The 26,254-nt window shown below is 31.2% G+C and overlaps 1 protein-coding gene across 2 annotated transcripts in view; it reads left to right on the forward strand.

Annotated features, from left to right (window-relative positions):
• LOC118195415 (uncharacterized) overlaps positions 1 to 26,254 on the forward strand; it is a 432,135-nt gene that overhangs the window by 222,624 nt on the left and 183,257 nt on the right. For both annotated transcript variants that reach the window (XM_085820678.1, XM_085820679.1), the window contains exon 10: positions 1,137 to 1,190. In XM_085820678.1, coding sequence (XP_085676804.1) covers positions 1,137 to 1,190 — 54 coding nt within the window. The remainder of the gene's footprint in view (positions 1 to 1,136; positions 1,191 to 26,254) is intronic.

Consider the following 26,254-nt stretch of genomic DNA (forward strand, 5'->3'; position numbering starts at 1 on the left):
AATATCTGCTGCAACTCAATTTGGGCAGATTTCCTCAAGGCAGAATTCATGGCTCTGTAAGTCACTTGTTGCCAAGCTTTGTAAATGAGAGACAAGCAAAAAAAATTTTAAAAGATGTTTATAAAAAAAAAAAAAAAGCGAAGCTCGTTTAGAGTTCCGCCGAGAACTCTTGTTGGAAGCGTGCTAGTAAAGTTCCATTTTCATTTTAGCTATGAAAAGAATGTTTACTCTTCCGTGTTAAAACTGTTCAATTTTTATCATTTCCCAACTTAAAAATATATTTTGATCTTAGAATTTTACTGTTCATTTTATGAAGAAACGGGTTTTAGGGGATCTCAGATCTACAGTTGAAAAAATTCAGTACCGTGAGTTAGCAAATACTATTTTGCTGTTTTAACTCAATAAACAGTAGCTCAACGAAATGAATTTCGTTCTGCAGCAGTAAGCAATCATAAATAAATTTGTCGTCCGCTTCAAATATAGTTAGCTTTCCTGCCGCCTGGCACTGCATTTCCTTGATCTGCGAAGTGTGCAAAATCTCAGTCTTGCGGTATCGATTCACAAATAACTTCTAAAGCATCGCAAGCATCCAAAAAAAGAGACGGAGAGTTTTGTTCTCTATAAAAGTCTCTGAAGTTGAAAATTACTTTCATTACATTCTTTTAGCGCTGATTAGTAGTGGTTGCTTTGGGGGGCGGAAGAAAATATTCTTTGCAATGAAATCTGCAAGTATTTACTTCTAGAGGTCCGGCTAATCATATTGTATTTGAAGAAGCCTAGCATACTCCTGCGAATCAATGCGTGATGGTTTTCTCAGGGAATCAGAGAGAGGGTTATGCAAGAAAAGCAAAAAAGAAAGAAATTTCTAATAATAGCTAAACGTCTAAATCTCGAATTCCTGAATGATTAATTTTGGAAATATCGTCAGTTCTATTTCCTTATGCGACAATATTTAAAATCAGAGCAAAAAGAGTCCGAATACCTTTGGATAATAAATTTCTTCATTTATCTAAATCCGGTTTCTACATTTAAACTAGATTTTTCTTCTTGTTATAATTTATATTTTTCTCCTCTTTCAAAATTCTTCATTTACTTGATAAATGATAATTAATATTTGTTTTTTCCTTATTATATAGGGTCTACCAGGACCAATAGGACCTCCAGGTCCCATCGGGCCACCTGGAAGATCAGTAAGTAAACAGACCTTGCATATAAACTATAATATTAATGTTTGTATAATTGTGAATGTTTTCTATAAACTATAATTAAAGAAAAGCCGCGCTTCTAAATATCTGTGAGAGAAATACGCGTGGAAATATATAAAGATAATTAATAACAATTGCTGCATAATGTAAAACTATAATAATAAATTATGACATAAAGACAGATTAAAAAACTGTTTATTTGTATCTTCCTTGCAAAGATTTAGAAAGACTTTGATCTGAATGGTGTACTCTTTATTCGCTTGCGATTTATCGTAATTGCTAGTAATTTTCTTTTCTTAATTATTTAGACTTTTTTAATAGTCCTTTGAAAAATTTTACATATATTCTCTATCAAACTTCCTTAATTACTATTTAAAGCTTTTAGTATCATATCACAAAGTTTTTTAAAGATGAACGGATAATCGTTATTTTTTATGTAATTTATTACGGCATTTTAAAATTTATTTAGGAAGCATTTTGCTATTATCATTACTAGAAAATGCTGTTGATTGAATTTGATCTCAAAAATGTGTATGCTACTTTTAAAGAAAATAAGCATTATGTAATGAAATTAATGTTTTTTGTTTTGTCTAAATTATAAGAATTTTGTATGTAATAAATAGATAAATGTTTGCATCGTGGGGGGAAGATTCGATATTAATTTACTTTTATAAAATAAAGTTTTTGAAGAAAACGCAGTAACAATAATTCTAAATTTTTCACTGTTAGTTATGCAGACATTTCGAAACCTGTTAACATTAAGTGAGAAATTATCCCATCCATTGTAATTATATGAATTTTTATTTGTTCGTACTAATTAATTATTTAAAACATAAGCAGAAAATGCAAATTTATAACTGAAAATCTACAAATTTATAAAAATGACCATCGATCATTTGAAATGCTACATTGTTCTACAATACAGAAAACAGAAAAGAGTAACTTGGAAACTATTACTGTATACAGTAATATAAAAATATCTAAGAATAAGAATTAAACACTTAAAAATTTTCAGAAGGAAAAATTAATAAGAGATACAGGAAAAGGGTACATTGTTGTCAAGTTAATATTAATGGAAATATTTAAATTTTAACACCAAAAGTATATCCTTGCAAATAACTTCCTTAGTCAAGAAAACTGAAGATTTGATAGTTTCAATAAGCTTGTTTCAGTTTAGATGTTTTATAGTGTCCTCTTCATAAGTTCTCATGATATATATCAGAATGTACAAACAAACGTTGATGGAAAATGAGTAAAATTATATAATGATTAAAATATTATGTTTTTCCTGTTGATTAAAAACAGAGATTATATGAAATTTCTATTATTTCTTGATTATATGGAAATTATAATTAATCAGCGATTATTATTAGTAAGTCCTGCCAACTAGATTATAAAATTACATTTTAGATTGTGAAGATACCCTCAAGTAAACAGGATTTGGTTTGAATACTTATTATGAGAACAGCACTCAAGACCACATGGAGGAAAAGAAAAATGTTAAAACTTTCAAATTTTAAGTGTCGCATAAGAGGGTTTAAGTAACATTTTTGTACACTCTCGTTGGACGGGAAGTCTATCAACTATTGTAGCTTTAAACAACACTAAACTACTAACCCATTTCTTTTTGTCTTTTAGTTTTCTTATTAAGCATTGTTTTCTTCGTATCTATGCCACATACAATTCAGCAGCAAAATTTTAAAATATTTAAAAGCAGCATATGTTTAGAATTCTTGATGCAGTATTAAGTTTTGGCATACATTTGTAGCCCAAAAGGGCCTTAGCGCGAAAGGGCTATTAGTCTCGAAACGGGATTTTGGGTCATCCACTATAAACGACGAATCCCTTTTCAAATTTTTTCCACCAAATATTTTCACCCTAGATTATTTTTAAAGAAATTAAATGATGAAGAATCTGCATGAATGCATGATCCATGCATTGTTAAAAAACAACGGTACCGGGGGCCATAAAGGTTTGAATAGCGTAATCCTCAACCCGAATATAACCACTTGGAAGCCCGAATTTTAAATTTCCTACTTTGTAAAACTTTAATGCTCAATAAATTCAAAGATTTTAAAGGGGGCAGTGGCAACGCTGTATGGAATGAAACATTTTCATCCCCAGCGCTCGAGACTGTCTTTCTGAAATTTTAAAGCTATACGGTTTTTAAATATTTTTTATTTTGCTGATGAATTGAATTTATGCGGCAGAAATGCGAAGAACATGATATTTAATGTATAAAGTTAACTCATAAACGACAAAAAAGAAGTTTCGTAAGCAGGCTTACTAAGAAAACTGACCAGTGATATGATGAACTGAGAAAAGACTGAAAATCTAGAAAAATGTTATTTCAACACTTAACAATGCATAGGGAATATCAAACATATACTGTTATGCTGCTTTTAAAATTTTTGTAATTTTGCTGTTGAATTGTATATGGCGTAAGTGCGAAGAAAATGATGCTTAATAACAAAACTAAAAAGACAAAAAGAAATGGGTTAGGAGGAGTGAGTGCAAGAGCAGTCTAGTAAACTGCGAGCTTAGCAAAAGTGTAAAAAAGTAAAAAAAAAAAAAAAAAAAAAAATTAACAAACCCTTTGGATGACCGTTGAAATCTGAAAGCTTTCAGTTTTTTTTTTAATTGTTTCTCTATTTTTTTCCAGTCTTTTTTCAGTTCCTACTCATATCAATGTTCCGTTTTCTTACTAAGATAGTGTGAAAAAGTTTGTATTTGTATTTTTATTATTAATGATTTCTACGTTAACTTTCTTTATATCATGTCCTTCATACTATTTATGCCACATAAAATTTAATTCAACAGCAAAATCACAAAATACTTAAAAACAGTATACATTTAGAGTTTCAGAAAGACAGTCTCGCATGTTGGAGATAAAAATGTTTTATTCCGTGCAGTCTCGCCATTGCCTGCTTTCAAATCGTCGAGTTTGTTAATTAAAGGTTCATTTAAGTTTTACAAAATATGAAATATAAAATTGGAATTTCAAAATTCGGACTTTCAGCTGGATATGTTCGGGTGGAGGATTACGTTAGTCAAAATTTGATAATATCGTCGTTTTTTAACAATGCGAGTAACATATGTACATGCATGCAGACTTCATTATTTAATTTCTTTAAACATATTGCAGGGCGATAATATTTGGTAGAAGAATATGGAATGAAATTTTAGTGGAGAAGCATAGCTTCGAAAACAGAGAGAGAAAAGTTCAAAATCTTCTGACCCTGATGCCCTGCCGACGTAATTCTAGTCGTCAAGCGGAATACGAAAAGGGAGAAAATTTCGAAAAACATATGGAAGACTAACGTAACGTCTCTGCAAAAGCGACAGTTTTCTTTCTCCATGTTTCGTTACATTATTTCAAGAAGTCTGCAAGCTTTCTGTGGTGGAAAATCATTAGCGTTGTATGCTCTCGACCAAAGTACACTTTCAGAAACTAGAAATTTACCTTCTGTCATCAGTTTATTGCACATTATGGAGAATAAGCTTTTCATATGTGCGTTGGAGGGGCTTTTCTTACCTTAATAGTCTCAACCTTCGTCAAATGGTTTCTTTCCGAGGAAAACACAAGCATGAATTCAGAAGTTAGAATCATTTTTTTTTTTTTTTAAATTTTCGAGAAATAAAATTTGTTTGCTGGAATTCTGGTTCATTTATGTAAAAGAAGTTCCTTTTATTTAGAGCTCCGGTGGGCTCCTGCGCAATTTGAGCTCTGATATTCTGCCACTGGTTAGCCTTAGCATATTTAAAAAAATACTGGACAAGTATTCTAATAAAAACAACTACCGCGCCAAATCTTCCCTCAGAATTAGAAATCAAGGTCTCAGATAGAACGCTTATAATCTATGATGGCACAAAGGAGCCTAGACATTTCAGGATTCTATTTTGAACTAACTCAACTTGGAAATAATGATTGCGTGGTTTCAACTTTCAGTTAAAAGTTAAAACCACGACTGTGGCGTTTCTTATATGCATTTTTTGATGATAACAAGCGTATTTATAGATCCACTCTAGATGGTAACAAGTGTATATTAAACATCTATTGTAAATGATTACAAGTGTATGTTATAGATCTATTGCAGACGGTAACAAATGTTTATTAATAGGCATAGAAGCCATTCCTGGCTGAACTATCATTGTTTATTTACTTTAAAAGTAATAAATTCGGTCACCGGTAAGCCCTAGCATAATTTAGAAAACGTATAATTAAAGAATTCCTGTAACAAACTCAGCCCTTTTATTAAATTTTGTCTGAGAAAATACTCTCTCGGAATAACTCATAGAATCTTTAGTAAAATAAGCAGAATTTAAGCAATAAAAGTGAAAAATTTTACGATTCTGTTTTGAGTTATGTCTCTCAATCTGCTTGGAGATAATTAGTATTTGAAAACACAAAATTGGAGATATTTCCAGAAGACCTGCATTCATCAAACCCACTGTAGAAAACTCAAAATTATTCAAGAGATTTCTGGAAGACCTACGTTGCTTATATTCATTGTAAGTTCACTATTAATATAAATGTTAATAGAACAGAATATAAAAATTGGAGATTAGTGAAATTTTGTGTTAAAAATTTACTTTCTGCTCTATAAGCAGGCTAAATAAAATGTCCGGTGAAAGATGAAGCGAATTAATAAAGTCATAAATATTCAGGAAATAAAATAATGCGATTAAGGATATCCATTTCACATAACTTACTTAAGCTAACATTACAGTTTGGATTACTGCGTTACAAAATTTATATTATACCAGTGAATCTTTAAATATTTGCATGTGGAAGTTAGAATTTATATTTTGTTCCTAGAATAGAACCGCAAATCCTTAAGAAATAAAAAAAAAGCATTTCTTAAAGTAATTATTATACTTCCAAAACTTCAGAAAAGATAAATCTGAGAAAGACATATAATATAGAAAAACAGTAGTAAGTTTAAATAAGAACATCATGAAATTACTTTGAATGAGCCTTTTAAAACCTAACTACAAGTAAGAATATCTTGCTTGAGCATACATTCACTCAAACAAACTGTCAGAGACGGTTATGAGAGCAGAGTTACATCATTATATGAGAAGGTTAATTAACTTTTCTCTTCGTTTTACTTTCTTGAAACTAAGCATGAAATTTCTGAAGCTTTTCAGAGATAAAGAAATAAAAAAGAACCTCTTTCACAAATTGGGATTCTTGAAGTTTAAATGCACGAAGAGGGGGAAAAAGCAATTACGAGTAAGAAATTAGTAAAGTAACATCGTTAAGATAAAATTTTCCTTCGCTTGTTGCTTTAGTTAAGCATGAGTTTAAAATAAAGTAATATGAAATTTGCTTTTTAAACCGTTTTGATTTATTATGACTTTCTAAAAGTTTAATTAATTAACTTCTCAGAGAAATGCTAGTCAAATTAAAAGGTTTAATGATTAGTGATATATGAAATAAAACGCAATATTTTCTGTTCAAATCTTATTGTTTTATTTTTTTTTTTGGTATGATAAGTTTTGAAATTAATTGTCACTTTTTTTAATAGTTAACGTAAATGAAATCATGAAATATATTTTAATTTGCTGTTGTTAGTTCGATTGACATAGTGCAGCAATAAATATGCAGAGGTTTCTTACATTTCATCTTCATATAAGTAATAAGAACTTCTAATTATTTAAATCAGTTATTTAGTGAATAGGGAATGAAAATATTGCTTTTAAATTTTGCCGAGTTTTTACGCATTTTATATGCAATAATATAATAAGACGATGTATAGGAAAAAAACTGTATTTTATCTAATTAAGAATTTATCTCGAACCTCCAAGGAATTTCATTTCAGAATTCATATCTGTATAATGAATGATATTAAGAACTGACTGTTTAAGAAAAATCTTAATCTACATTACATGAGTACAATCTAGTTTACCTTATTACTTCTAACACGAATGCATCCCTTCAAAGAAGGGTAGTCTTCACTGTAACTGGTGATTTGATAAAACTTCTATCTTTTAAACATTTCAGATAAAAATTTAATTTTACATAGCATTTTATATATATGAAAGGCTACTATTATATGTAACGTTGTTTCATTTTTGAATACCTTGACTAATATTCATTGACTAATTGCACAAATACGGTTGTAGAAAAGGTCCGTAACATTTATGGATTATGAAAAATTCTTTACTTCATTTATCTGAAGTTCTTCGTTGTACTTAGATTCCTCTTCAGTATTTTAGATTTGAGTTAATTTTCCCATTATATAGGGAAAAAATATTTTCAATAACTTTTAAAGTGTTCATCACTTGAAATATGTCAGCGTTATATGATTAATATGTTTTGTTATTAATGAACAACCAAAAATAGGCCTTTCATAATATTAATGCGAAATTTATTAAATACTGTGTCATAATGTCTCAGAGGCAAGACAAAGATTAAAAGCATGAACAAAATAGCACATTCTAATTTCTAGAACTCATTATATTTTGGTATTTATGCCGGCTGAATGAGTTGGGAACATAACTATATTTGCGTCCTACAATAACTGAGTTCATGAGAAGAAAATGCTCTTTACTGGTATGTTGAATAATCATTAAGGATGGAGCGGGTAAATCATTTAGTAGCAGCATCTGGAACGCATGCATACCAGAGATAAGGCAGAGTTTAAGTTGTTTCGCAAATTACAGTCCATTAAGGAAACTTATAGAGAAAGCGATATATTTTGACAGGTCTCTAATGAAGGAATTAATTGCTAGGATACCAAAGTGATCAGTCTTGTATATCTTGCATTCTATAATTTGATGCGTATAACATAGATAATGTTTTGAAATATTTTTCCTTAAAGAAGCTCAAAGTTAATCAAATCATGATATTTCAATAACTTTTATTTAAAATCCTTACAAAGGCTAGAAATAGTAATAAATTGTTATGTGAAAGATGTAAAAGTTTCATTTTAAATGTGTCATTCAAATTACAAATGTATTTTTCCTTGCAATAAACTAAAATATTTATACTAACGGGGCGTTCAATGAAAATAATTTTCTTACACATTCTGAGTTTACTCTTCATTAGTGACCAGCAGCAAAAAAAAAAAAAAAAAAAAAAAAAAAAAAAAAAAAAAAATTGAAAAATCTTTCGTTTACTCCTAAAGTACTTGGGGATTTGTTTGTACCTCGGTAAATCTCTTAATTGCTATTTAATCTCAGTTTGTATTGAAGAACATTTTGTGATACCATATTATTGATTCCAGCAAAATGCCTTTCAAATTATGCAGCGGAGGGACAGTGAGACGTGTCAAATGTGTTGCGAGTAAGGTATATACGTCAAACAAAACCTTAGTCTAACATAGGATTTAGCTTCATATTCTTCCAGAATAATTCAGGTATTCCATAATTTGTTCTGGTTTGCCACCTTTAGTTAATGTCATAATAAACATTTATAATAAACATAGTTGCTTGTCAGGCAATGCTGATACCTATCTTACTGAAGTTTTTCTCATAATTGAATTTAGAAATATGAGTTGTTGAGGATGCGTTTAAATATTTCTATTATCTTAGGAAAATTACATTATAAACTTCAAGAATTCTTCTAATATTGATTCATCTAGCGTTATGATATCTTCTAATGTCGGAATGTTCGATTTGTGTCACTGATGGGCTTCAGTTTTAAATAAAAGATTTTGTGATCGATTTGTGATCTAGCGTTATGATTGCTTCTAATGTCGGAATGTTCGATTTGTGTCACTGATGGGCTTCAGTTTTAAATAAAAGATTTTGTGATCGATTTATAGAGTAGTTAGCATTTCCTAAAGTTATCTACAACAGTAAACCAACATGTAGGAGATAAATGTTTGAAATTTGCAAAACTCTGGAAATCTGTAATCCAATTTTGTCGCCACTAAAACATTATATTTCCATTTTAATAATTGTTCTTATTTCTCCTTTTAAAATTCCAGTCTAAAATTATATCTCTGCAAATCTTTACCATTTTTTAGAGACGATATTATTCTAGCATTGAAATTGCACACAAACAAACCATCGGCTACTTTTACTTTAAAGAAAAAATTATCATTCAACAACTATCAAACAAACAAACTGTTTTGGAATATTAATCAACATTACTGGCACTGGGCTAACAGTTAAAATCCAGCAACAGAAAGGTTTAAAAATAGAAATTACAGTGTCAACAAATGCATGAACCATTTCATCACTTCAGAGGGAAAACAAAACAGCTCTTAATATAATGCTTTCTTGTTTACCTGGACATTTCATGATACGTTACTTAATATATACATGTTACTTAAGCATTTGATCACTTTCCAGTACGTGGAGCTTTTCTATCTCAGTAAAAACGTTACGCAAATTAGCCAGCAGGGATAATGAAAATGAAGCCATAACACTCTAGAGATGCAGTCTTCAGGAATGCGTTCATAAATATTTGCACTACTAAAATAATTAACTACGATATCAGTAAACAATACTGAAGGTAATAACTAACATATTATGACAGAATTCCTATACGTTTTTAATCATGTAAGTTCATCTGTGCCTTTCCCCAGAAACTGTATACACTAAACAAGTTTCCCATCTCGATTTTTCAGATTGCAATCGTAACAAAAAATTAAGAGAGAATAAGCGAGTAAACATTGTATTTAAGACTAATAGAAAATAAATTGTCATATAACTTTGAAAATATTCCTACATGAAGAAAGTCAAATAAGTGTTTGTTTATTACAGATAAAAGTTTTTGAGAAAGCGTTTCAAGGGTATATTAAAATTTATAAAATCTTTCTTTTATATCCCATAAAATGTTAGATTGACCCGCATTTTTATTCCAGCGCACATTCCTGCTTCATAAACTTATTTTAATAACAAAAAATAACTTAATTTTTTTTAATTACAGAAAGTTTAGTCTGTGTTGTACGACGCAAAAATTAAGAATAAGAAGATTTTGATAAAGCCTTTCAAAATATGAAGGAAAAACTGAAATAATGAAAAGAAAGAACAATATAATGAAAAGGAAGACAGGTCGTAACAATAATAAAATATGAAGGAAAAAATCAAGTAATGAAAAGAAAGAACAATATAATAAAAAGGAAGACAGGTCGTAACAATAATACTACGTTAAGGGTAAAAAAAAGTTGTTGTTATGCCTCCTGGCGTATTTTAAAATGCAGCTTCTATATAAAACTATTTTTTGATGAAATTATGGAATTCTGCATTTGTTTTAATTAGCAGGAAATTCTGCATATGTTTTAATTACCGAATATTCATACGTAGTTAACATCATTTTTCACATCATTCTATAAAAAGTATGTCTCATATGCAAGTTGAATTAAAAATAATATATTAAATTAAAAAATAATAAACAAATTAATAACGCGATTTAAATAAAACATAGCTGCTTGCCGCGGGAGGCAAACTGAAGATTTCAAGTCTGTAGTGCTGTCATTTTCCTTGGCAGATCATATGCACAAATCCGCAAGCGATAAAATGTAAAGAATACTAATGCTACTTTAAGCTGAAAGTTCTTTCTTATTTTAGGAGGTGCTTGCTTTCCTTTCTTTTAATTTCATTTTAATATGCTCTTTAACTAAGCAGAATTTATTCAATATCGGTCACGGAAAGTTCGTGCGTTGTCTTTGACAGATATATAGAACACACTCATAGCATCTTTGGTATAAGGTGTCCCAAGAAAAGCGCCGGATTTAAAATGCATATAAAGTACTTAATTTTTACAAAATGGAAAATACTTTTGTTACTTACAATCAGTAAATATTTCTATTTAAAAATATCGAGTTTGATTTCATCTGGCAACCCAGGCATTTTATCGCTGTTAGTTTATTTTCTGCGTCATTGAGCCTTGGAGTCGACCTGGAGTACTGCACAAAGAAACAGATAATTTTGATGGTGAAAATTCATTACAAGAATTATGAGTGTTATGCGTAGACTGTTAGGAAGCCTTGCGCAATCTTTGGACGTAAAAGTGCATCTAATGAAACAACAATTCGCAGATTGATAATGAAATTTGAGGACACAGTTTCGACAGCAGACTTAAATCACCATGCTGTCGACCCACCCGGTCTGTTGAAAACATCGCTATTGTGCGTAACAGCGTTATGGTAAGAATAAAAAAAAATATCCGAACTTAATGAGAAACAACAAAGAACTTAAAGAAGATAGTTAACACTTCATCAGCCACCTCGATAGGCAGATATGTGAAAAATTGATTACTAATTTCCTCGAGAGAGTACAATGCTCGAGAGCATGGGGGACACATGCCAGACATTATTTTTTATTCTTAAAGCGGAACGTTTATTTTTTATAAGCATGTAAAAATATTTTCCATTCTCTAAAAATAAAGGATTTGATTTACCGTATTAAATCCGACGCTTTTATTCAGACATCTTATATTTAAACTTAAATGCACTGAATAGTTTTTAGCCGGTTCAGGTCCTGAGTAGCATAGTACTAATATTTACCACGTTGCAGGGTCTGTTGAGTATCACAGTACCAGATAAAATCATGTTACGAGGCCGTTTATAAACCAGTTGACATTATGTTGCGGAATCTGTTGAGTATCGTACTTTCAATTAGTACTAGTATGTTGCAGGAAGTGTTAAGTAGAAAATTCTAGTTAATATTATGTTGCGGTAACATAGTACAATTAAATGTACCTACTGAGTAACGTAGTGCAATTACATGTACCTGAGTAACATAGTACCAATTAGTATCATATTGTGAGATTGTTGATAGATGAATTTTTATTGCGAGATTTTTTATTGTTGTGATCAGTTAGTATCATGTTGCGATACCTGTTGAGATGCAGTACCAGTTAAAAATACCTTATTGCAAGACCTCTTGAGTAGCGTAGTATAGTTAGTATCATGTTGTGGGATTTCTTAATTAAGGGCTTTATAGATTAAAAGTAACAAGCTGTGGAACCTGTTGAGTTTTATAGTACCAGTTAAGTACAAACTGCAAGCAAGTATTGCACATTTTCGTACTCTGGAACAAGTGCATTTTCGATTCAACGTCGATGAGCTTGAAACACCAAGAGGTCGACTAAATAGAGTTAAAAACTGTATCGTGAACGATTATTTGAAGTTAGTAACTCTAACAAAGCATTATTATTATTATTGTTTTAGGAGAATGCTTGTTTCTTTCGAGACAAAAAGCTTAAAATCATTATAAAATAAAGAAAAATCCTGATAAACAAATTATGAAAACAATTGAAAAGAATTTTGAGTTAAGTATTTAGTAAAAACCGGCGCTAGGCTCCTTTCATGATGTTACCTAGTATTATCGAAAGGTTGTGTTTACTGCGTACTTGAAGATTTCGTTGGAGCACTTCATAAGTAGGGACTGATGAAAAGTAAAGTTTGAACACACATATTACAACTTCTACAGATAAAATGTTATGAAATCGCAATTAGTCATGAACACTTTAAATACAAGATGTGATATGTTATTAATTACTTGCTTCACTTTAACTGGATATCCTAAGATCATTTGCTACAAAACTGCGCTGTTTAAATTCTGTATCCCATACTCAAGGGATATGGTATAAGAACATTATCATGCAAAAGTTTTACCTTTGTGAGTTTATAATTATGATTGATTTTAATACAGAATTCTATAATATTAGTTTATTAAAAATGAAATATTAATAATTTAATTAATTATTTTTATTTAAATATGAATTGTACGTCTTGTTATGGAGTGAAATCCAGTCCACATCTGTAATTATCAAGTGTTTGTTTTGTGACTCTCTATAATACTGTAATTCTTTGGAATTAAAATTTCGAATCTGGCGTTTGTTTTGGCATAAATGAAGAATTTTCGAAATGTATCATATGAGAGAATATGTGAAATACAAAGCCGTAGTAACGAACCCTCCTGTTTGGCTTTCTGCCTTGTGTTTCGGCAGTTCAATATGACTAGTAACTCTTTTCAATCAATCATTCAACAAGGCTCAAAAATCGATATTCAAGAGATATAGATGATCTACTAAAACTGCTCTACTAACATTTCAAAAACTAATTTCGTTTATTTTACAAACCCATGATAGAAATTCCTCCGAAAATTATTTTGTTATCTTCAGAGGCTTTTTGGAAATCGGCCAAATAAAACGAACTGAAGAGAGCTTGGTAATTATATTGGAAATGTGCAAAAAAATCTTTCAAGTTAATTTTTTATTACGTTTCCTAAAAAATACATATCTAAAATTTTAAAAAATCTTGAGCAAAAATACAAAAGATTTTAAACTTATTAAAAATGTAATAGTATGCAGGATGGGATCCCATATTATTAATGAAACCCATTTTTATCACAGGTTCAGGCTAAAGTTGTTATAAACTGTTCAATTTAGGGTTAAAAATAGTATTAATGCATCACTGTCATCATTAAATATGAATCCAAAGCAGGGGTGGCCACAGCACGGCTGATGATCTACGCTCAGTTCTTGCGAACGAGTGGGGTGGCTTTTACGCAAATAATATATACATATATGAAATATGGTAAACTAAAAATACTTAATGTCCAAAGGAAAATAATTATTTTATTTTATTTCATTTTACAGAGTTATAAGTAAACTTAAACTGTTCGATGTCCTAACATAATTATTTTAGTAAACCAAATCGGCATTAGGTTCAAAGGGCTGTTAGTCACAAAACAGTATTGCATTTTGCGTCGTTTCACTTTCTGCGATTGTTCACTTTTCAAACTGTTGCCACCAAATATTATCGCCATGTACTATATTTAAATTAACTAAACAATGAAACACCTACATGAATGTTTCTCGCATTATGAAAAAACAACGGTACGTAGAGCCATCGAGTTTTGAATAACGTAGTCCTCCAACCGAGCAAAAGCACTTGGAAGCCCGATTCAAATTTTGTAAAACTTTAACGAATTTTTGATTAATAAACTCAACTATTTCAAAGCGAGCAATGGCAACACTGTACATGAAAAAACATTTATATCTCCAGTGCGCGAGACTGCCTATCGGAAATTCTAAAAAGATATACTGTTTTAAAATATTTTGTGATATTACTATTTAATTGAATTTTATGTGGTTTAAGTGCGAAGAACATGATATTTAATAAATAAAGGTAACATTCAAAACTTTAAAAAACAACGCCCTTTTGAGCGTAATATAAAATCTGAAAGCTTTCAGATTTTCTTTATTTAATTTCTTGTTAATTAAGAAAGTTAATAATGTAATTCAAAAATATTTTTCGAAAATATTGTACTGATTCTATTAAACGATTTTGTAAAGATAATCGTTTAAAATTAGATTTGCTTGTGCATGCTTTGCAAATGGATGGATGGATGCTTTATACTCGTAAAGAAGGGTTCTGTCGAATGTTTGAATCATTAGTAACGGTAGAAAATAAACTGGTCTGTGAATGACAGACAGGATTAATCTTATTTAACAGGGAATTAATTTAATATAAAAATACCAAGATGTATAAATAAGTACTTTATAGGATCATTTCTATAAATAACTAATTTTACAGAATTTCAATTATGAAAATAATAAAAGTTTATTTATGAACTGTTCATAATGTCTCTAATACGAAATTTCATTTATGAACTAGTCATAACATTTCTGGAAATTATTTAACCGATGCTGAACCCCTAATCTTAATATTCGGCATTCCTCATTGGAAAATAATATTCCACGAAATATTTATATGCATAAAATTTTAAATTATTGCTTCTGACGAAGAAGGACTTGTGTCTAATTTCCGTCAAAACTGATAGACTTATTCAAAGTACACGTCAAACTAAGGTTACTCTTTTGCTAATTTTAAACGGTTGTTTGAAATCGAAACCATGCTTTTCGGCGACTTAACTCTTAATTTGGGGACATTTCTCTGACACTTAACAACAATTTCATAATCTGTTTTAACATTATTTGGCTAATTTACCTTTTATTTGATCATTATAGTTTAAAAATGTATTCAGCAATAGTTTGATCATATTAACTGAAATGTTGATAGAAATAAGCGATGTATTTCCCACAAAATACATACAGTACAATACATACTTTCATATACAAACGGCGTGGGCCTTGGTCAAATAGATAATAATATCTAAGTGATAACATTAACCGTGATCACATTAAGCGATTTCTATTGTACATACATTAGTCCTTCTAATCGCACTTAATAATTACTTTCCTTATACTTGATAATACTCAACTCATTCAGCTACAATGAAATATCAGTTTAAGAGTCAGGGCAGATTGAGATGTTTATGAACATATGCATCCAAAAGTTCTTTCTACTGTTTCTTGAGCCCACTACTGAGATCTCAGCTAATCAGAGCTTGAACTGGCAACGTTAGTCACATCCAAATACTCGCAAGTTTGAAGGGGCTTCGTTTGAAAGACTACGCTAGTGCCTTACAAAAATAGATGTTAGGCAGTAAGAATCAATTGGATTATCATCACAATGTGCCTAAACTGGTAGAAAATTCAGACTAAAAATAATTTTTTCTTGTGATAATCACAAGCTGACTGTAAGAATCACAAACTTTAATTTATAAACTTCTATTCGATTAGAAAATAAATGTGTTTGCCTCTTAAATTCAATATTTGTGTTTATTCGGTCGTGCAAGGTTTCATATAGACCTTCACTTATTAGGAACTATTTATCATTTCGCACTTCGTTTCTGTTTAAAAGCCATTGTTACATTCAAAATGAGTTGTTTAAAGGAATTCGTTTCCATTTGAAAGGAGTTGTCGCTCCGACTGCAAATTTGCATCCGGTTTCAATTCCAAAAATGGATAAAAATATATTATTTCTTAATCGGGACTCTAACATCTATGTATTGTGTGGAAATTGTCAGCAGTGTATGAAATCTATTGTTCTAAAATGAAAGACAAAACATTTTTCAGACAATCATTTCCCTAACTTTGCAAACAGAGGAAAGTTCGAAAGACTTTATTACTGTTCGACTTAATTCAACATTTGTCGTTTTAGGAACCTTCCAAAACAACATGCGAATGTAAAATATAACATTAGATTTCCCTCTCCAGAAAACGTCCTTTAGTTGGGTATATTTCATGATTTTGACTTACGCGAGGAAAGGGTAAAATGAATTTTCGGTGTATGTTATTGTATGAAATGACCTCTTTCTGTTTCTAGCTATAATTAAATTTATTAAATTTGTTTAAATTGTTTAAGTTTATATATTTATCTGCAAGGTATAAAACATGTATTCCAAAATTATTAACTTTAATTTGACAATAATCTTTTTTTATTTCCCATTTTAATTTGGCTATCTCCTCTTTCTGTAATAAATTGTCTACAAAAACTTTTTGGACTGCGTCTTTCGAAATTACTTCGTTCATGCTTGCTTGTTCAATCTTTCTGCATTAAGATATCTTACACTGAGTCGTAGATCCAGAATTTAAACAAATAAATTAAGTCTATAAACGCCATTGCTATTAAGGCGCAGCCCTTTTTCTTTGCCTGGAAGGATATGGAGAACTCGCAGCCGAAGGCAGGTGTGGAACATTTTGGTGAACAGAACGTACAGTAATCCCTATGTTTCGCAACCCGAGCTTCCGCTTCTCGCAGTATTAGCAGATGTTATACGGCTAGGTGTTAAAGAAGCGTAGGGCAATCTTAGCAACATGCAATCTGGCATTTTGGTATGGTAATAAGACCGGGAACGCGAAGGAGCTGACTTGTGGGAGAAAGGCGAGAAAACTGCCAGCTGTCTGGTGGATTCCTCAATGGGCCAGTTCCTGAGACTCGGCGCTGTGTGTCTTTGTGGTGGACATTATTCTAGTGTTGTATGTAGTATTTGTGTGGCAAAACAACACACCCGTAAGTTCATTGGCGAAGTTTTGGCTCTCCGTTCACTTTTCTCTATCACTCTAAAAAGATATTCGACAAAGGCTCCGAATATATGACAGTCAGGGAGATTCACATTTAAGTATTGCGATGGTTGCTGTTATTTTACCGGGCAGACTAGAGACGAAGGGATGTATATACAGTTGGACTATATTATATATCCAGATGCTATGAAGATGAAGAATGCAAGCTTCCAACTGTCATTCTCTTCTATGTCTTTACAAAGGATCCGCCCTCCTAATGGTATAAGCAAAAGTGAAGTTGTCTGAGAAAACGACATACGCCATTGATGAATAAAACTGAATGTATCGTTATAGACACTTCTGTAATATCGAGGTAAGTCGAAGGAATGATGCACTTTCTAATAATCCATAGCTTTGCAGGCATCGTCGCACCATATATGCTGATACTTGTGATGCGAAATTCACCCAATTACTTCTTGTCCCAGTTTAGAGGATGTGGATGCAGGATCCATAATAGCAATGCGGTCAAAATGTCTATAATTTCAACTACAGGTGAAAAATGACAGTTGGGTATGCCATCCTTTACTCGTTAGTTGAAAATTATCATAAGAGTAACTGGAAGTTGATTATCGCGAAGAGCAATCTCGCAGTAGGATAGTCCATAGTCCCGGTATGTTATGATTATTCCGCGATATAAATCTGATTCTGATCTAAATCTGAACGGCCACGGTGAACCCCCCACGACGAAAAGTCCTAGACCGTAAAAACTGGCCATTCATGTTTCACGCGGTGGGACTTTGAGTCGTTCTCTGTACCACTCTATCCTACAAATTAGTCAAACATGTGAAAAATAAGAAAATGATAAAGAAATTTGGGTTTGAAAGTTTAATCTGCAATTTTTCGCATGCGGGTTTTCAAGAAGAGACATATTAAATGGCTGTTTTTTACAGAAATAGCTTACAAAAATATATGGAAGATGACAGTGAGGTTACAAGACAATGCAGAACGGAAGAAAATATATTTTTACAGTAATCAATAAAATGTTAGTAAATGTAAAAGGCATAAAAGCTTAAAACTATATATATTACAATAAAAAAATGCGTACTGAAAAATATTTTATTAGAAAACCAGAACCAAAACTGCGATCAGAAATGCTTTAACAAAAGAAATAAGAACAAAGGAATAATTGGGTGGTAATTTATTTCCGTGTATAAAGATAATCAGGTATAAAAGTGGGAGTTTTGTGATCTAGTTTCTACTGAAAATCTGCAATCATGTACAGATTTCAGAGCATAAATGCAGAACTGATGATTTTAAACAATAATTTAAGGACACAATATGATGTAATCACAAATTTACTTTGTTCTGAAACACATCTTTAAAATACTCTGAATAAAATCTATAGAACATATTTAAAGAAAATTACGTTTTAAGAAAAACAAACAATGTTAGGAAAAAGATAGGTAGAAATTAACAAGAAAAGTATTTATGAAAAATTAAAAAATAGATGATAAAACATATACTATCATTTAAAACATGTAAACGAAAGCAAAATCAATAAAATTAATTCCTTAAAAAGCTGATAATAGCTGTATTAACGTTTACAATATTACCCTAATGTGCTATTAAATTGCATCAGCTATTGCATCTATGACTATCAATTAAGTTTAAAGTTAAATTCTTGCAAATTAACAGTAGATTGTATTACAGTTACAGATATCCGAATTAAGGAGGAAACGACGATTAATCTCGAAATCCGGATAAAATCATTGTCCTCTTTCTATTCGCAAAATATGTATTTACTGAAATGCAACTTAAAGCGAAAATATTTTCATGAAACCATATTCAAAATGTATTTATTTTAAATATATTAAATGTAGAAATTATTTTTAGTTTGCTGAAACAAGCAATGCAATTTTTTTCAAACAAAAGTAAATAATTACATTTATTTTTACTCTTCTAAATCCTAAATCTGAACCGTAAAATAATAAAATATGCATAAATTTACACTTCGTCTCAAAGGGAAAATATCACATTCTATCACCCAGAATGAGGAACTAATGATAAAAAGAACGAGACGTATATCAGAAGGTTAATTGAAAATAGCTGATTGCGTTTTTGTGTTGAATATTCTATTATAGAGATTTCTTGTGGGGAAAGAGAGCTGACACAGCGCCACCATGTTTGTTCAGTCTGATTTTAGAAAGAAAAGAAAACTTGTTTCGTTAAATACTAATAAATAAACTAATAAAGTTAAATAGGTTATACATTTTTCGAGTATTTTAGGCCAATACCTAGGGTATATATTCATTTAAACTAAATGAAAATCTTCTTAAAATACGAACGTTGTTATTTACCTTTTGTTTAATTCGGCGAAAAAGATTACAAATCAGTAAATTAATAATATTTTATGGTCTAGAAAACAGAAGAAAAGATGCATAACAATTATTTATTTCATGGCTTTCACGCTGCACTTTAAGTAAGTAAGTTGTTTCTACGGTTGCTTCCGTAGCAACACATGATCTACACATATCATTTTTACTTTGTTACTGATTAATTCTTCAGGTTTTCCTTATGAACATCATTTATATTCTTTCTTTATATTCACGGAAGAGATTTGATCGATTTCTCAATAATTCCATTCCAGACTTACTGCTAACTCATTACACGGAAAATCCCTTCGCTTGATTTCCACATTTGGTATTAATGTTGTATTAGATTTCGAAGAATAACAGATGGAGTTAATTACACTTACAGGTGGAGCGCAATTAATGCATAAAGAGAGAAAATAATCACTTTTGGAATTTTGCGAGCGTTTATTTTAATGAAGTTTTCCTTTGGTGAATTCTTCATTTTTCTCGAAAAGCAAATCTCTTTAATTAAACTTCTTAAAACGGAAACTGCTTATATCTAAAGTAAAAATTTATACAAAATTCGAATTTACTGATCTCAGTCTTCAAAATAAGTGAAATGTTTCAAGTTATGTACTTTTTTTCTGGCTGATCTCGCAAACGTATGTTAGCACAAAGTTCATGTTATAAATGTAATTGGTTTCGCATTTATTATTTATTTTAATAATTATTAGATACCTTGCATCTTATGATTTCTTTTTTTTTTTCAAAAAATGTAATTAAACACTTCTTTACTTTTGAAATATGCTATTAATTATTGTATAGATATATTAAGTACAAAGAATTAAATCTTTTCATGATATTAATAATATTTAGAAATCTGTTTACGTGATTTTTATTGTTTTCCGAATAAGTTATTTATTTATACTACGAAAGTATTATTGACTGGCACTGACAGAATAAAGATCATCTTAGAAACCGAAGATGACTTCATAAATTTAAAATGTACGAAAGGTATTTAAAAGACTGTTTTTGAATGAAAGTGAAAAGATTAGGCATTTAATGAATATTTTATCTACAGTAAAACTATGAAAGGGATTAATAGAGCATTAAATAGTAGATAGTGATTTTTAAAGCTTTTTTTTACCATCATTTGTAAAGCTTTTGAAAAAGGAACATCACAGGCAAACTAAAATCAGCAATGTTTGCACATTTTTTAAGAGCTATGACATATGCTCTCTAAGAGGTAGGCTATTATTTTCTGTATATTTAAACAGCTTATTATCTGGGCTAGAATTGTATCTTAATAATTGTTTGATGTTAAAAGCATCTTTAGTAGAGTTACTCCGTATTTTTGAGTCTTTACATTGCACAGTTACTCTCCGCTGTAACAAAACTCAGGAATAACGAAGGAACTCTCTGACACCGTTCAATTTCTTATAAACTCATATTGTAGGGTTTTCCTTATTTTGCATAATTTATTTTAAATTTGATACCTATTCTAGACTTGTCAACTTCCCGTCACATTCTCTCGCCAGGATGTAAATTTAAAGTTAAGTAAAGTGCTTATTTAAACGGGTGAATATCTGAGTTTTTCAGAGCGTGTTTCACTAGCCAATTGCACGTTTCTTTGTTATTTCGCGGCCACGCTAGTAAGCCTCTTGGCCTTATCAGATTAGTATCACGCCGGTTAGATTCCTGTGAGTCCACCTCTTAGGCGTAACTTAAGTGCGATCTTGGACTATTTATTTCACGTTTGACTCGTATTATATTCTACGTTTTAGTTTCCACCGCAAGTTGACGGTGTCTTTGTAACGCACGAAGTCCGTGCCTTTCTATTAACTAGTTTGAATTAATAAAGGGTTATTTTTACCCTTCGTCTGAGTCAGTAGTTTTATTCACGTCTGTGCGAGAATTTGAAGTCATTATAAGGTCTATTCTATTTTATGTGGAACAAGAGAGACATACTCTATCAATTCTATTTTTTATAACTATAGCAAACCTCTAAACGTATAAAAATCGGATATAACGAGCTCTGTGAATGTCTCCTACTAATTATTTTATGTTACAGTTTTCATTTCTTTTGGTTCAAAATTTCGGCAAATTTTAACTAAAAGATTATTAATGCTTAAAATCCTTTGTTTCGGCTACTATTATAGGGAATACCATCCTTGTATTATTTTTTAGCTATATCGTACCCCCACTTTCTTTTGTATTATAAACAAAGTCTCTGCAAGACGGGTGTAACACACAATTCTTTGAATCCCAGAACATAAAATAAACATATCTTATGATACTACTATACATTGCCACTAAAACGAATGTTTATTATTACAAATACGTGCTGTACAGGAAATCATGCATATTGAGGAAAATATGTGAACCATGATTTTTAGATTAAATAATTTATCGTGAAAATTACCAACATATGGTGAAACTGAAAAGGGTCGAAAAACAAATTTAACTATTACCAAACAATAAATATATCTTTAAATTAGAGTTATTCATTTCGTTTGATATACATGACAACGTTAATCAATTTCGTTCTACTCATCAATCAACTTTTAAATTTTTTGTGAGATAATCCAGTTTCTTTATCCGATCGTGTGAGTGAGAGTGCACCGCTATGATGGTTTTTCCGACAACAAGAAGTGAACCAAACGGAATTATATACCATCATAGCGGGGAAATCTTCAAAGTTTTAATGTTGAATATAGCAACTTCTATATTTACACTTTCTTAGCCAAAATTAGTTTGTAGAGAAATTAGGCGATTTATTTGTTTTTTTTGGGGGGAAAGCAGGCAAGATGGAAAATGAGCAAACGCCTTCACCGGGAATCGAGCCACGGACCTCTGGAATACCGGCCCAGCGTGCAGAACCACTAAACCACGAAGGCACGCTAGGAAGCGGGAGAAATACCTTATAAGTTCATATCAATAATCGTATTAAGCAACTGAAACAATCGTTTAAATTTATGCGTTTTGTTGAATGAAAACAAGCCTTACTAATCTATGATAAATTTACTAGTAATTCGGGGCTTGATTTAGCTTGCTAACTGCAGACTCCTAGCGTTATCCTGATTATCTGCTTTAAACTCTGATAATTTCACACACAATAGGTAACAAAACATGGTGATTTCTGTTTACTCCGCGTCTTTAGATTTTCTTTATTTTACCCAGGGCTGCTGCGTTTTTGAGTGTGTTAGACATTCACATTACCCAGGCACAGTCCGCTGGCTTCATTAATTGCCATGTTCTGTGTATTACCACAATGAAAGTAATAATGGTCCGTGTCACCTTTCTCTCCGCATTCGCAGAAGACTGTAGCCCTAAGCCTAAATCTGTTGAAATATACTGGGAGTGGCCCATGACCTGTCACGAATTGTGTTAGGCTAGCACGATGAGTCTTGATTTCTATGTTGCCTCCGACCATCTATCTACTTTGCCAGTTTTATAGTAAGCTTATCAAAGTTGCTCGTTTAATCTGAGGCCAAGGAAGTTAAGTTGGTCTTCTAGTAATCCCGTGCCATTAGCTGCCTGCTTCGCCAGAAGGTCAGTAGAGCGGAAACCCATTTTAGAGTGGGTCTTTGTGAGATAGGAATTAACAGAAGCTGATTTTGAATTCGGTATACCAAGGGACTTCAGCTGTTTTAACCCGAGTAGTGAGTCCCACTTTCAGTTCCTTGAAGTTCGTTTTCGAGGGATTGTTACTTTACAATGTATAATTAATGCAGCCTGGCAAGTATTTATGCAGTTATATAATAAACATTACAATGTTTGTGTTGTAAAAAACGTTTCTCATTTCTTTGTATTGCATAGCCAAATGCTGACTTATAATATTAAACTCATTATTCCTCGAAGTCTACTATATTCTAATTCTGCACATCAAGGCCGCCGTGAACATCCCTTATTTACGATCCTAATGTGCGTCGTCATCGCCGGGCGACTGAAATAAAGGGGTTGTAGCAAATTAAAGAACTCGATATTTTTTCCACAGCCGTCGTTGTCGTGGTTATGGGGCACGGTTTGCGAAGAAAATACCCTTGATATGCCTATTCTAAAACAAGAGATTATCTAAACTTCAAAAAAAAGGTACAAAGCCTGGCATACGAATTTGCGTTACGACTTGTATCGCAGTCCCAAATGCGCGCAACAAACGAATAAAATAAAATAATTGAAATATGTTCTCTAGACTTCAACTATCTGCAAAAAAAAAAAAAAAAAAAAATGCAATGCAAAATTACTTCCGCTTTTTTGGAGATAACAGACAAGAGGTAAACTCATATTATATACTATCCATAAGTTAAATTGTATCCCAGCACTTCGATCCGTCTATTCACAAAATAAATATTTGATGTGAAACAACAAAAGGATAACTAATCGGCTCAGAGAATTAGCAAGCATATCGAGTGCAACTTGAGAATCTGCTTTGTGATATATTGAAAGATCACTTCAAAATTTAAAATGAACGATGTACTTAATCTTTCATTTTATTACTTAGAATGAAAGGGCTATCTTTAGCTAAATATCAAGCAAATAGAATAAACATTTGATGAGGCATAAAAGCTAAAACATATGTATAGCAATAAAAAGAAATATACCTGGAGGAAATATTTTATTAGAAAATCAGAATCCAAAACTGCAAACTGAAAAATATTATAATGAAAGAAATAAGAATAAAAGAATTATTATGTAGAGACATTAGGTATTTTTTTGGGGTGGGGAAAGGGAGCAGGCAAGATGAAAAATGAGCAATTGCTTTCGCCGGGAATCGAGCCACGGACCTCTGGAATACCGGTCCAGCGTGCAGAACCACTACACCAGGAAGGCACTCTAGCAAGGCAGGAGAAATACCTTATATATTTCCCCTTTTAAAAGGTGACTGGGGTTTTAGGTGTCCCAATCGCCAAATCCTGGGTGTGGAGATTCATCATACACGACCCTTTTATTTCGGACGCCACTATAGTGGCGTCCGAAATGGCGAGACATTAGATACTTTTTTTGGGGGAACAGACAAGATGAAAAATGAGCAAACGTCTTCGCAGGGAATCAAATCACGGACCTCTGGAATACCGGCCCAGTGTTCGAAACCACTACACCACGGAGCCTTATAATTAACCTTATAATTATTAAAATAAGAAAATACCTTAAGAAATACCTTATAATTATTCTGATAGAAAAGATAAATCAGGTATACTACACTTGTGATTTCTCTGATATGATTTCTACTGCAAAGCAATAATTATGTGAAGGTTTTAGAGTGCGTATGCGGAATGGCTGATTTTGAACAATAAATTCGGAAGACAATATGACGTAATCACAATATTTACATAGCTCTTAAAAAATCTTTAAAATGTACTGAATGAAACCCGTTTGGTATTGTAAAAATAATTATAAAATAAAAAGAGATTGATAATAAGTTTATACATTAATAAGTTAAATAAACAAACTAAGTTCCTCTATTAAAATATCACTCATCTAATGCTGTGTTATGTTAATATACTCACGAAACACTCTTAAAATTAACGGCTGTTCTTTCAAAAACGCGACTTAAATTCTTTATTTTATAAATAATTTATATTTACATAAAATTTTGTTTTTATTTGCAATGTAATCATACCTTTACTTTCAGTTTATTGATATCCGGAGTTTTAGGATGATATTTAATCTTAACTGAGTATGAATCAGTTCTGTGGAACTTTTTAAAAAAATAATTACTCTTTTCCGAAGACTTTTCAAGTATACGCAATCAAGTATCCATAGAATTGACTAATTAGGAATGTTTAAGATTACATAATTTCGAAATAGGTGCTAAATGTAATGAAGGTGTTTTCTAAAAATTATGGAGATGAAAAGAATTTTCTAAATGCAAATAAAAAACCTATAAGCACGGTTCCCTTTCTTAATATTTCAAAGTTAATCATAAAAGATTATGAGAAGATTTCTAATTAACAATAAGCTTGCCCAGAGAAAATTAATTTTTTTAAGATGTATATGAGACTATTATATAAGTGTTTACATGGCACTGGTTATATTATCCCCGATCGAAAGAAAAATAGGGAGATAGAAACATTCGCATAAGATGCAAACTTAGCAGGAGCAGCAAATTATCTACATAAAAATTTAAAAGAAAAGATTTATAAGTTAAAATAACTTATCAAAAATAAAATTATTTAACTGTAGACTAATTAAAACATGATAATGCTCCTTTTACTTTATCCAGCTACAACTGAATGTTTTCTAATACACAATCAAATATAGATTATACGAATATAGAAATACAGAATAAATAATATATAAAATATAGATTATACGAATATAGAAATACAGAATAAATAATATATAAAATATAGATTATAGAGGGTAAAAGAGGTGCGGATGTAAAAAATGTTTCTCTTCATCCTATTAGTCGAACAACGACAACAAAAAAATTTCATCCTCATATTATTACCAGAGTCATTAATTTTTTTCGGGGGGCAGGGGCGAGTGTAAATAGTTGTGACTATAACGATACGCAGAAGTTTCAAAAGAATAATTTATAAAAAATGCCTTTTAAGGGTGGTACTGGAAACTAGAATCATGGATTCCATTCACATTTGCAGAAACGCTAGAAAGGGATCTAAGTCATACAGTTTGTATATTTTCGCAGAGTAAATAAATGAAGAGGTCCGATGTAACTAGCAGATGTAGTCAAAAATCTATCGCAAGCTGCAGTTTCGTTGGAGCTTGGTGTAACTATTATAACGTTGTTGTTGAAGTAGCGGGCGCAGTTGCAGCTGTGTTTCACTTGGAATTGTAAAAATCTGACAGCATCCAAGGAGAAACTACGTCATTAACGAGATTTCTTGGCAGAAAAATTTTAAAAGCTTCTAAGATTGTCTTGT

Source organism: Stegodyphus dumicola, chromosome 7, assembly GCF_044657685.1.
Source record: "Stegodyphus dumicola isolate Sdum_Otavi_A_Nest chromosome 7, ASM4465768v1".
NCBI classification, from domain to species: Eukaryota; Metazoa; Arthropoda; class Arachnida; order Araneae; family Eresidae; genus Stegodyphus; species Stegodyphus dumicola.